Genomic DNA, 12,918 nt, shown 5'->3' with positions numbered 1-12,918 from the left:
CGCAGCCTCTCTGTTTTTTGCAAAGGCTGACCTTTCCTTTCCACACCTCCGCTGTGCTCTGTTCTGCACTCTGTGGATCAGGGCTCTTGTCTCGCCTATAAACCACCTCAACTGAAGGTGAAGGACCCTCATTCCCTCCCTCTATCTGCTACTCTATCCCCCGGCTCTATTCTCGGTAGAGAACGGGGGAGGAAGAAGGGGCGGAACACAGCGAGCTATCACCTTCAGAAGCTTCAAAGAAAATCTGCCAGTGATTTCTCAGCATTTCAAAAACAATAATTTATTTTATTTTATTTTTTTAAACATTTTTTTAAAAAAAGAAGGAAAGGAGCAAGTAGCGTCTTCAGGCATTCTGCCGCATTGAAAAATAAGTTAATCACTGCTGAAGAGCTTTTGCAAATATTGCACACACAGAAAAAACAACAACAGAGATGTAAAACAGTAACCAGAGCTCTATTCAGACAGTTACAAAGATACCGCGCCGTCACCTGCTCGCTGTCCAAATAAAAATGACCACCTATGTTTAGCTGATTTCTTCCCACTTTGCAGGGGGATGCCAAAATTTCCCTTTGTTGTGCCAACTTAAACACACACAAAAAACATTTAAAGCATGACATGGACCCTGTCTAATAAAACCAGGCATCAAATAAACAGTTAATTAGGCTACTAATGCTGGCTCACATTCATGGAGCTACAATAAAATTGATTTTGCTGTTTTGCTTAACTGAGTAACTAATCTCCCATTTTCTACACATTTCTGCTAATTGCAAAGCAAAGAGAAGCACTGACAGGGGAGCTATATAATTGGACCGCAGAACGATCAGGGGAAAACCGATGAAATTATATCACTTTCATAACACTGCTCGCCTTGATTTTGCGACGACTGAGGCTGTGTCAGTTTAAGGAAGTGCTCGTAATAGCCGAGAGTGAATTAACAGAAATAAATAAATAAACAGGCACAAATGAGACTCTAATTGCGCTGCTCGCTCTGCCTCCAGGTCGCAAAAGGCAGCGCGGCACAGCAGAGGTGCAGCCAGCCAGCATTAATAAATTAAATCCACAGTGGAGCATGGAGGTAATCCATTACCTATCCCATAGGAGAGCTTCCAGGGAATATCAATCTAAGCAATTAGTACTAAAAACAGTAAACAAAGAAAACTAACATGCAAGCCTGGCAGTTTTAATCTATGGAGCCTTATGGGACAGGAAGCACTCAAAAAGTCTGTGAGAGTCATTAAAAGTCAATTTGTAAGAGAACACCTGCAGAACAAACAAGGAGGAAACGAGGGAAACAAGAGGACGATGGTTGGCTAAAAAAAAAAAACATTAAACAAAAAAAAACAGTGCGGAGCGAAGCTTCTTATTGGCTGATCTCTGTTAATTATCCTCGTAATGAAAAGCAGAAGCGGAGCTGAGCAAACCAGCCAGGAGATTTGGAAATGCTCGAGCTCGAGCTTCAGCGAGTAACACGCCGCTGACGGCACAGCGCAGCTCGTGTTGTGCTTAGTTTAACAAGCTAAAGGAAGAAAGACCCCACGCTTGCTTACTGACTGGATGCCTTGCAATGACAGAAGAGAGGCAGAAAAGCTGATGCAGAAGACATTTTTAAAAAAGCAGAACAAAAGGAAATGTATAGAGGAAAATCAACCTTACTCAAAAAGTACATGAAGAAATTGTTCAAAAAGCGCAGGAACAGAACAAGTAATACTAACTGTACCCAAGTCGTGTCTGCTCACTGTCAAAGTGCTGCAGGACGTACCTGCCTGGCAGCTCTGCTCTCCATCCTTTCTGCTATGCGACCGCTTAGTTTCCATTGTACAGGAGGCACAATTTGCTGGAGAGGAGGCTGGAGTTGCCTCCCAGCTCGCTCCTCGGCAGCTGCCTCCTGTACGCTCGCTCCACTGAGTGAGGGTGGAAGACAGGGAGAGGAGAGTGTAAAAGGAGAGTGTAAAGGGAGAGGACGAGGGGTGTGGGTGTCACACAGAGAGAGAGAGAGAGAGAGAGAGAGAGGCGGAGAGCGCAAGTCTACCTGCCACAACCCATCAAGCCAGCCAGCCTTGGAGACAGCGCCAAATCAACAGCTGGCCCCTGTGTGATGTCAGAGCCTCAACAACCAGTCACGGCGGCCGAGGCCGGCCGGCACTACAGAGCGGACTGAACCAAAGTCACCGGCTAAATGGGGCTCTTCATTAGCTACTTTAGGATAGAGGCGGGGGAAGGAGGATGATGAGGAGGAAAAAGGGCAGCTAGGGACATGGGATAGATGGAAGGAGACAGAGAGGAAGAGGAGAAAACAGGAGGGCGGGAGATAGAGAAAACACAAAGAAAGGTGCTCAGAGGAAAGAGAAAGGAGAGAGAGGCGGCAAACAGGGGAGGAGGAGAAGATAGGAGACAGGAGCGACGGTTCTGCAGCCAGCTAGGTGCTCAAAGAGCAGGTGGAGAGACGATGGGGAGGCGCTGGCCGCTGAGAGGCCGAGCTGTTCACTGGGCTACCTTCCCATTCAAGCTGGCACCCTGCTTTTCGCACGAAAAAAAAAAAAAAATCAAGGCTACAGCTAATCCCACTGACTCAGAGATAGACAACACCTGAAATACCTCCTGTTACTGCAACTGAAAGGAAATGTGCTGCAATAAGACATTTCGTTTAAAAACAACAACATAATAAATGCATAATTGGTGAATTAGGGGTTCACTGATTGTCACATTCTGGGCAGATACTGATTTTTTTTCAGTTCATATATTTAGGTTTTGGATTTATTTTCATATCAAAAAAAATAATGATGTGTTTGAAAACCTTTGTCATTGCTTTTTAAAAAAAATTTCACCAGCAAATAGATGATGTACGGTGCAGAGACAAAAAGGGAAAACTACTTGGCAGAAAAGCAAAATAAATAAATAAATAAAAAGTCAATTTCTGTGCCAATACCGATGTATTAACATGACAATACAGCCTATAACCAATATTTTTTCTTTTGAATTGTTTGTTGTTGGAATGTATTTCACGCTCTATGTGTGGGGAAACAAAGATTTTTGTGTAAACTAGGTCTAGTAACTAACCTGTTTAAAAAGCTCTTCGTCTCATCACACAAGTTTTTATCACTTTGCCAGTGCAAAACTGATACTGTACAGTGTAACAGGAGAGTTACACAGTAGAGATGAAGTGATGTGAAATTGAGAGCTGATACAATGTTTAGACAAACAATTTGTCCAATTTTTTGTGTGTTTTTAAACCTGCCCAAAATAGAGGTGACATATCAGTAGCTGGTATCAGTCAAAAGGATACCGATATTCAGGCAATATTAGAGATGCAACATTTTAAGCAAAAATGTAACTCCATATTCATCAAAGACGCCTGCCCCCACCAATCACAAACTGCTTTCAAAGGACAGCACATAATTGTGGCAGACTTGTGACTTGCTAGCTTTACCTGAGGGGTATACTATGAAGTAAGTTTATAGTACGCCCAGCCAGGTTTCCTTTGCGTTAGCTGGTTTGACAAAACCGAAAACCCCTGTGAGAGATAACGGTTATCAAACAGTTGTTATCAAATTTCTTTTACTAAACCGGGCTCTTTGCTTTAGGGTCTGTGACATAAAAAGGGGCGATTCACGCCTCACATGACTATTCTTTGGCACAAAATGATCCCTGCGAGTGCCACCTATTCCAGTTAGGGATGTTATATAACGGTGAAATAGTGATAAAAATATACAAAGAAAATACCAAATTTAACAATTAAATACAATATTGTTGCAAATAAGACAGAAAATTATTGCAGTAGAAAACCATAAATCTTTGGATCTAGAACATAAGAGTTGTGAAGGTAGAATTCAGGCTGTGCATGATTACAAATCGCCCTTAAGAGCTTCCATTTTGAGCCTGCCTTTCATAACTTCTGAGGGGTTAACAGGAAAAACAATTAGGGCCTCCTCCATCTGCTTTGTTTATTTTATTAAGTAAAGAAAGTTCTTCTGTCCTCTGTACATGCAAAGAAGAGGGGATGCTAATAGCTGCATGGTGAATATAATCTACTTCATGAGACACTTTCATCACTAAGTGACTGACAGGCTGTCAAAGACACGGGAAGTCACAAACAGGTCCTATGCGCAGCCGAAGTCTAGACTGCCATAATGTGATTGTTTTTGTCCTTTCAGTCACTCAGACTTTTAGGAGCAAACACAGTGGGCGGAAAAGTTCCTGCTGTCACTTAGCAACCAACAGCAGGCTGCGACAAACGATCCGATCCAATCCTGCCTCATAATTGTACCATTCGTTATGCCAGGTCTCTGAAGAATTTATTATTGTGCTTTCTTAATCCCATGAAAAGGTCACCAATTGAACAAACAATTTATGGATCGAGGGGATGAATTATTTAATGGCTCAAGCCAAATATTATAGGAATGAGAGGTTTTTTTTCCACCTTCCCTGGAAGGCGATGAATTATTTAGTCATCGGGGCCACATCTTTGGTGAAAGCTATTACACGGCAACCTCAACCTCAATATCGGATAATGTCATCAGCTCCGAATATGGCCTAAACCTGCGTAATGAATGGTCAACAGAGCAGTGGGCTGCTGTGGCCTGAGCAGCCGGCGGGTGAAACTGTTTTGGCAAACAATTATTAGCATTTATTTTAAGCCTCGGAGGGGAACGCAGGCAGTCATAAGAGAGAATCTGAGCGGTGATCTTAATGTGTGCACTCACCAAGCCGGTAAAAACGTCTTAAATCTATCGCTCTAGCACAGCAAAAACCAGCTGAAAGATCTCCAAATCAATTATGGTAATAATTCAGCATAAGGGAATGTTAATGTGATACAATATGGAGCACGTTGCTGCACAGCACAACATCTCCACTCTGGGAAACAGCAGCCGCAGGGACTGAACCAGCATCCACTCTCTGCCCACCAGGCTCCACTGGTACTGTAATGAAAATGATACTATCATGACGCTCAGCCTCATTGGTGGCAACTTGGAGGCTTTTATGGCCATTTCTGTCTCTTTAAGTCAATGAAGCGATAACTGTGTGCATCTGAATTATTATGGTTATAGCTTACTTATTAAGCAACTACCAAACTGGGTTATTGGATGTCTGATTGGTTGCCTTTTACAAGTTCAAATCAGGATGTACTGTCCTCTTACAAGAATAATAGAGCTTTACTAAACTGCTTTACTTCAGTGCGTTCATTCATTATCATTAGTCATATTCAGACTTTGAATCAAGAGTTACACTACCAAATTACATGAATGAACTCTTATTTGAATACAAAATCAACCTTTTTAGATCCTTTTTGTTAGACTCCAAGGTTATCTCTAGCTAAACCGCTCAACCATATGTGTAATTCACTAATAATAACGGGAGTTGTTTTTCTCTGCTCCCAGCCTATAAACCAAGACACGAGTCAAAGCACAGAGGAAGGTTGGAAGAATCAATTCAAAACAAACGCATTTACTCTGCTAATTGATTACTCTGATTTAATCAGATTCAGCCAAACAATCAGTTTTGCAACATCGACTTTGTCACACCGAGCTCCATTACAAACCTGGTAATTTAATGTTACCTTTGTATCGGCAAACCTACAAACCCCAGACAGAATGAAACGTTTTGCTCTGGTAAAAAAAATTATTGGGACTAAAATTCGGCCAACGAAATATCCAGCCAAGCAGTTCAACAATTCAATTAAAGCTTAATTTATTCAACTGGTTAACAGCGTCAGTCAACTACCCATTGCGGCAGATTACTAGGACAGACACAGTCGAAGCAGGCCTAAAAGTTATTGAATAATACCCTGTAATTTAACAACGGCTGTTTGGTTTTGTGGACGAACGCCGAATTGAAGTGTGTCTGCTTACAGTTCAGATGTGGTTTCTGGTTACGAGGTGTGTGCTTTAGCCGAGGAGCACGGGAGCAAACGGAGCTACATTTGGCGTTGAATCCTGTCGGGGCTAAGCTAACGACTCTTACCTGGCACCGTGACTTGCTAACGCTTGAGAACGGCCAAACACCGGCGACCTGAGCGTTCTCACTCCAGCAAAGAGAGGTGCTTACTGGTAACTAGTCCGTGTTGCATGATTACAACTACCCACTTAACATTATTTGTCGCAAACCAGTAAATGCAGGACAGGATACTGCAAATATCTTACGTTGCCTTACCGCTTCGGTTTACAATCGGTGAACAGGCGCTGTTGTCTCCACCGAGGGTGAAGTAGCTAGTGTTTGTGGCAGAGTGAAGAGGCAGCGTCCAGCAGCAGGCTGACTGCGTCAGCTCCTCACGCTCGACACGCAGGGTGTTGAAAATATGTCACGTTTAGTGGTGGTTGTTGTTGTTGTTTTAATTAACTTGTGCCAGGAATCAGACAAGCAGTTTCTCAGACAGTTTCGTCATTTTCCTTCACACATCCCCAAACAAATATGTGTTTTTCACACCGTCAGTCGAGTTGCGATTTAATTAAATAAGTGCTAGGAAGTTACACGGGATAGTCACCGGTACTTAAGTGTAGCGGATGCCGGGTGATATAAACCGAGTGTACCTTGAATTTGCCGCGAAACCATCCTGGCCTTTTAGTTCAGTCTGCTGTTTTATTGCTTCGCGTCATTGCGCACTATCACTAGGTAGGAGAAACCTTACATATATAAATCAACCGAAAATACCGTTCATGTATTTATTTAATTCTTTTTGTATTGTTTTGGGTTTTTTTGCTAACACTTCTGCCATGTGACTAAATTTCTCTTGAGTTCATTACAGGATAGCAATAAATGGGTGCTTGTAATAGAAGCATGTGGTTATATGTGAACACGGTAAACATAAAAGCTTAATAACAATATCTAGTTACAGAATAGCTAGGAAGCAGCAGAGCAGCGAGGAGTGTAACTAATGTTACTAATTAGGTGGTGCTTTTATTTCTATAGGCAGTATCACAACTTCCTGTGTCCTCTACTAGCTCTAGCTAAGGATGCTACAGACTCGCTGAAGTTTTTAACGGGGTTAGTGCTGTGCGCTAGTGCTGCGTTCTGGTGCCGATACGATACCAAGTAAATACTTGGCCAATATTGCTGATACCTATACTAATACCTTTAACCTATAAAGGCAGCTTATGTAGGGGAGCAGTATGTCATGATTTATGAGCTGAATCATCCTCAATTTGCCAAATTCTGAACACATTTTAATAACCACTACAGGATTCTGATTGATTCTGTTGTTTACATGTGCTATAGGCTGTAAAAATACATGTAACACACAAAAAGGTTAACACATTTTTCATTGATTTATTTATAATTTATTATAATTATTATGATTTATTTAACACAATTCAGTGGGCTACATACTGGACTTGGGAACAAAGTACCGATCCGATCGCGCTATTGATCCAATACTGATACCCGCATTGGCATTGAAGCTATCAGTACTTGGATGGATCTGCCCACCGGTACATGGAGTGTTTGGCTGCTACTTTGGCAGGCCTCAGCCCCTAACTTGTCTTTTTGTTTGATATGTCTTCCAGGCCTGTTTCCAGAGTATTCTTTCTTTCTTTTTTAAATATTTGCACAAAAGAATCTGAATATTTGGCCCAAAATACCCTCATGGTATGAAATGAAAAGTTTTTTCACTTTTCATTTGCACACTCAGTTGCACAGTGGTCATTCCTTTCATGTGATACCAACCAGCTACATACCAATAGACATGAATGATAGACTTTCCTTCTGCTCTTAAGCGCAGGTAGTGCCAACTTTCTGTGCTTAGTAGTTCTTCTTAGCCACAGTCATAGTTTTGTTGGGTCGCTGGTGTGCCTGTCTCGGTGGCTGTGATTACATATGGCAGCAGACACTTCCAGGACTGACCCGAATGATGAGGCAACACAGAGGAGGTGTTGTTGTGTTGTGACTGGAGGTGGCTGAGATAGGCAACTTTTACTATCACCGTGCTTCATCATCCAGCATTTAATAATGATATTCCTGTCAATGCTACCAAGACTGCAGGGGAAAGTTACTCACCATTACTACAAAATCAGCAGTCAGGGTGCTAAACTAAATCTGTTGTGCAATAGATGCTAATCCATGTACATTTTGGTTTAACAATTATTTTTGTTTTGTTTTGTTTTGTCCTCCAGATTCAAATTGGAGCCGACTGAGCAAGTACTGAGAAACTGATGAGGACTTGCTAATGGAAATGGATGATAATGGCCTACAGGCCTCTTGCTGTGATACAAGATGGTCGGAGCAACTGTCAGGCCTTCCTCACAAGCTCCTGCACCGCCTGATGCCTTTCCAAAGGGAGGGAGTGGAGTTTGCTTTATCGAGGAGCGGACGGTGAGTGGTGACACCCCCGGCAACAGTCCAGTCATTTTAAAATGAAATTTACATCTTGCAAATCAATAATAGCTACTAAAGATAGTCGTCAATGAATGTAGACCTACAGAGAACAGAGGAGTACCGCTCTGTTTTCGACATTACACTCCACCTCTGCAAGTATTGATTTGATTTCTGTGAAGATGTTTTCAAGTCAGATGTGTTGTGTAAGCATATGGGAGGAGACTAGCTGCACCTTAAAGGGGACAGTGGTCGACAGTAGTGGATCAAACATGCTAGTTCTCTTGGATTTTAATGCACTGAATCTACACCGATTAGCTGATTTTCTTTTTCTTTGTTATAATCATAAACTGTACACTATGTCTAGTGCCTGGTCAGTTCATGTGATATTCTTTCAGCTTTCTTCATTATGTAACAATTTCAAAATTCATAAAATGTTCTTTTTAGAAAAGACTCACTGTTACAAAGGACAGCACAGTTACTCCTCCTCAGTGCACAAAAATAAACTGTAATGTTTTTATTTAGTGCCCAGCCTGCTAGGCCAGGTCGATTTATTGTGTCTAGGTGGATTGCTGCAACACAGATAAGCATCAATTTCATTAGTTATCCAGAATATTTTGACATGTAGATGTGCTTTTTTTCATCCCTTGGCTAAAGATCTGTCTTTGGACGCCTCCACAGCCAGACCTATTTTATCAATTAACTCTGTTGAGCACCAGCAGAGGAAGTGTAAAGCGTATATGCATGAGTTCTATGACTCACACGGCTATTTTCAACTGCATGTTGCGAAAGAAAATGAAAAATGTTGCTTGTGGGATATTTTTATATGCTTCAAACTGAACAAAGAAAAACATGTACTGAGGTATCGGTAGAGCAGGTCATCTATCTTTCTATCTCTGTCTCATTGGAAGGTTCATGGTTTGAACTCTGGCTGCTACAGTCTGCATGTCACAGTATCGTTGGGCATAACACTGAACCCCTAGTTGCCCCTCGGTGTTGGAATAAAAGCACTTAGGAATGTGTGAATGTGAGTGAATGGGTGTTACCAAACTAGTCCATTACCAAGTAGTTCCAATCCAAGCCTGGTTTCATCAAACTTAGATGAAAGGGTTGGCCACCTGGAAATTAGGATCTACTCCCATTTGGTCCATTTTTACCTAAACTGAGATGTCAAATTGTTATTCCTGTTTTGTTTTTGTTTGTTTGTTTTTTTTACTTTTCGCTGCTTGTCATACTTCAAACTTCTGGGCTTTAAGCTGCATCCACACTTGAAATGATTCAGAGTGAGCTGCCGACCTGAGGCTACGGGATGTAAATATCATTCTGCAGCTAAGGGCAAAATAACTGCTGATAATGTGAAGGGAGCAATTTCCTGGCAAGCAAGTGAAACGGCTACCAATGAGGAATCCTATTGAATGACATATGACCTGGTATTAAGTACTTTAGAGTGTTTACTTTGGCAAATAAAGACAGCTATGGTCAGTCTTGAGATTACTGGTAATTTACATGATTCTAGATTGGCTTTCGAAGCATCACACGTTATTGAACTTGAACATTTTTACCTTCTTAACAGTGGATTTCCATGAACTTTGGGATTTATTTTGAATGCAAACCAAGTAAATAAATGTAAAAAAATAAGGTTGATGCAGTGGAAGGCACAGGGCCGTCCGGTCGAGCACTAAGCCAAGACTTGGGGGCGTTTTTGACAGTGAAGGTGTCTCTTAAGAAACCTGCACATGAAGGTCCCAACATGGTAGCCCGTAGATGCTATGCAGAGCTTTACTGACCACGTGTTGTAGCTATGTGAAAAATACATGGAATAAACTGTGATGCGGGGTACTTGTGTTTGTATTGGTTTTGTTGTTGGATCCTAAAGCTTGTCCCCTTGACCACCTAGAAGACAGAAGTCATACAAAGACTTTCCTTACATTAGTCTTAAAACATGTAGTCATGGCCAGGGCAATGGCATGCAAGGCTGACTTTTACTTTCTCTAGATAAACCACGCTGACCGCTGTTATCATGGCCCAGTCTGAACTACACAGTGATTGAATCTGTGCTTTTAGTGTGGGGCAAAAGAGCACCTCAGTAAAGGAGAGAAGTGGGGTGGATTTACAACAACGCACAAAACAAGAAAACACATCATTGCTAAAGAAATAAAGAATAATAATTGGTTTTAATCTCAATTTCATTTTGTTTTATTCATTACTCGAATCCAAACTGGTGATGGAAAATAAAATTTGATTTATTGCTCAGACCTCAGCAGTGGGATTATAAGAACAACAATAACAACAATGTACAGCGTGTGCAGTTATACCTGTGCACTTCCCCAAGGCCGAGGCAGCAGTTAAGAAATGGTGTGTTTTACTGCTTATGAGTTCAACTTATCATTTGTAAAAAGGCACAAACAGAAGTTTTATTTGGCCTCTTTTAAGAGACCTTGTAGAGTTTCTGGGCATGTGTAGGGCTGCGGAGTAATCTTTTTAAGAGTGTGAAATCGGTGAGTTTTTGTCAATATGTGATGTGCATGCACACACAGGAAGAAAATGTGGCACTCCTGTGATGGTATGGCTTATGTATATGCAAGATCTGGCTTAAGGATAGTCAGTGGTCTTGGCGTTAAATGTGAATAAGCTTCCCCTGAATATCCATAAGTCCTGCAAGGTAATGCTAATCGAGTGCATAAAGTTGATTATCTTTTGCACAACATTCAGTCTGTGATGCTGTGCTGGAAGATAAGCTCCTAGCACTTCAAAGGTTCTGTTTGTCATTGGTGCTTTGATTTTTCACTTCCTGATGATGATGATGATGACGATGATGATGATGGGGATGTTCATTTGAGCATACAGAGAAGCTCTGCAGTATAACACATCTTCCACTATAGCATCAGTGTGTGATTTAGTCAAATAGGATGGTGTCTTTGCACCGATAATTTCCCTAATGGAGTTTTAAAGTAGACGGTTCAGCTCCACTTTAGTGCAGTGAGAACGGAGATTTCTTACCACGCTACAAAATGTAAAAAGTATGTCAAGAAGAATATATTCTAAATCCAGATGTTCAGAAGACTGTAAGACTGTAGCTATGAAAATGGGTATCCACAAAAAGCTTCTGAGTTGCCCCCAACTGTTTGTATGCATGGAGCATTAACTGTAGGAACCGACCGGGACTTGCCCGTTTCCTCCTCCCTGACCAGTCGATATACATGTGGGTTCTCGGGAAGGTCAGCGCAGGAGGAGCCAATCTGAGGGGCTCTGCTTTGATGCAGCGCGGCCATATTGATTCAGGAACACTGGGAGGCAGTGCTTTGTTACACGTTGGGTCAGGAGTCAATTGGCTCTCATTGCACCGTGCGGACAGCTACCTCAGTCAATTGGCATCAGTGTGGCGGGAAGAGCAGCGCAGGCACCGTTTCTCTCTGGAGACTAGCACAAATGGTATTAGCAGAAGAGACTACAGGTAGCGGGAGGCTGTAATTTTTTTGTGATTAAGATCATTTTCATTACTTAACACATAACAGGCATGTCAGGTTTGGTGTGGTGGTAATAAATATTAAACAAAAATATGAATATAAAATTGGCAAATCTGCTTTTGAGTCTTTGAGTAATCTTTTTAAACAATAACATTGGAACTCCATTTAGATTCTGTTTGTGTCTACACTTTTTTCACATGAATGTAATGCATGCCAAGAAAGGAGACATTAACACTTTTTAAAATTAAATATTAAGATATACTGAAAAAAACTCTGTATTTGATTGGCATAATTATTTGTATCATCTTTCCACACTAAACTCAGATGAGAAAATATCAACTGCTGTATATAGAAAATCCTAACTTGAAACAGATTGGAGCTGATGTAGGATAAACTCTCCATATCTGGTAAATATTAGGACAGAGCTGCAGGTATTTGCCAAAGTCTAATACCATCAGTTGATTATTAAAAGCTTGGCTTCCAGCAATAGTTTGATTTTTGTTTTTTTTTATCAGGGTTTTTTAACAGATGTATTCCAAGCCAGTCAGCACACCACACCGTTTTGGATTTTTTTGAGGAATGAAAGTAATAGCCACAGATTTAACAGACGCAGCTGTTGAGCTTTATTCACATAAAGTTAACATGATTTTTTTCTGTTGTTATGTGTATTTAAAGTTAAAAGCAGAAATAATCAACCAGAAAATGTGCCTGAGCCTTGATGTTCAGTTACTTTAGGTAGTAAGCTACGCTACGTGGACAAAACTGTTCGAACACACTACATTTGTATAAAATCATGCATCCAGCCACACAGTCTGCCTTTACGTACAGTTTTGAAAGCATGCATTACATGTGTAATGTACCAGTACCTTTGTCCATTTAGTGTAGTTAGCTGGTTCCTACTGTGTTTTTTAGTTGTTCGTTTTTTTTGGCTAGCTAATGAAGCTAAGCTAAAGCTTATAAAGCTGATCTAAAACTGTGTTTGTTTGACTGTTTGGCTTCCATGAATGGACCTTTATTTTGGAGATTCTCCATCACTGCATGACACTGGGTCTAACTATTAGTGTTTTTCTTTTTCTTTCTTTTTCTTTTTTTTTTAAAAAAAAGCTAATGAAAATGCCTATTATGCTTTTTTATGATGGCTAGCTAGCTG

General features: G+C 41.0%; 2 protein-coding genes across 14 annotated transcripts in view; one reads left to right on the top strand and one right to left on the bottom strand.

Moving 5' to 3' along the window:
* The window catches only part of r3hdm1 (R3H domain containing 1), a 51,196-nt gene extending 44,916 nt beyond the window's left edge, over positions 1-6,280 (bottom strand). For 4 of the 8 annotated variants that reach the window (XM_013912603.1, XM_013912608.1, XM_013912607.1 and 1 more), the window contains exon 1: positions 6,148-6,279. The gene's annotated coding sequence lies outside the window, so the exon portion shown is untranslated. Of the gene's footprint in view, positions 1-1,759; positions 1,941-6,137 lie in introns of those variants that run through there. The other 4 variants (XM_013912606.1, XM_013912610.1, XM_013912605.1 and 1 more) reach the window with 3 other exon arrangements.
* Positions 4,223-12,918, top strand: part of zranb3 (zinc finger, RAN-binding domain containing 3) — a 120,103-nt gene continuing 111,407 nt past the window's right edge. For 2 of the 6 annotated variants that reach the window (XM_005739866.1, XM_005739862.1), the window contains exons 1-2: positions 6,509-6,606; positions 8,103-8,301. In XM_005739866.1, coding sequence (XP_005739923.1) covers positions 8,156-8,301 — 146 coding nt within the window. In that variant the 5' untranslated portion in view covers positions 6,509-6,606; positions 8,103-8,155. Of the gene's footprint in view, positions 4,280-5,839; positions 6,045-6,508; positions 6,607-6,932; positions 6,979-8,102; positions 8,302-12,918 lie in introns of those variants that run through there. The other 4 variants (XM_005739865.1, XM_005739863.1, XM_013912602.1 and 1 more) reach the window with 4 other exon arrangements.

Source organism: Pundamilia nyererei, unplaced genomic scaffold (assembly GCF_000239375.1).
Source record: "Pundamilia nyererei isolate P.nyererei 1_Seehausen unplaced genomic scaffold, PunNye1.0 scaffold00094, whole genome shotgun sequence".
Classification (NCBI taxonomy): domain Eukaryota; kingdom Metazoa; phylum Chordata; class Actinopteri; order Cichliformes; family Cichlidae; genus Pundamilia; species Pundamilia nyererei.
The sequence above is the reverse complement of the archived record's forward strand: the minus strand, read 5'-3'. Positions and strand labels throughout refer to the sequence as shown.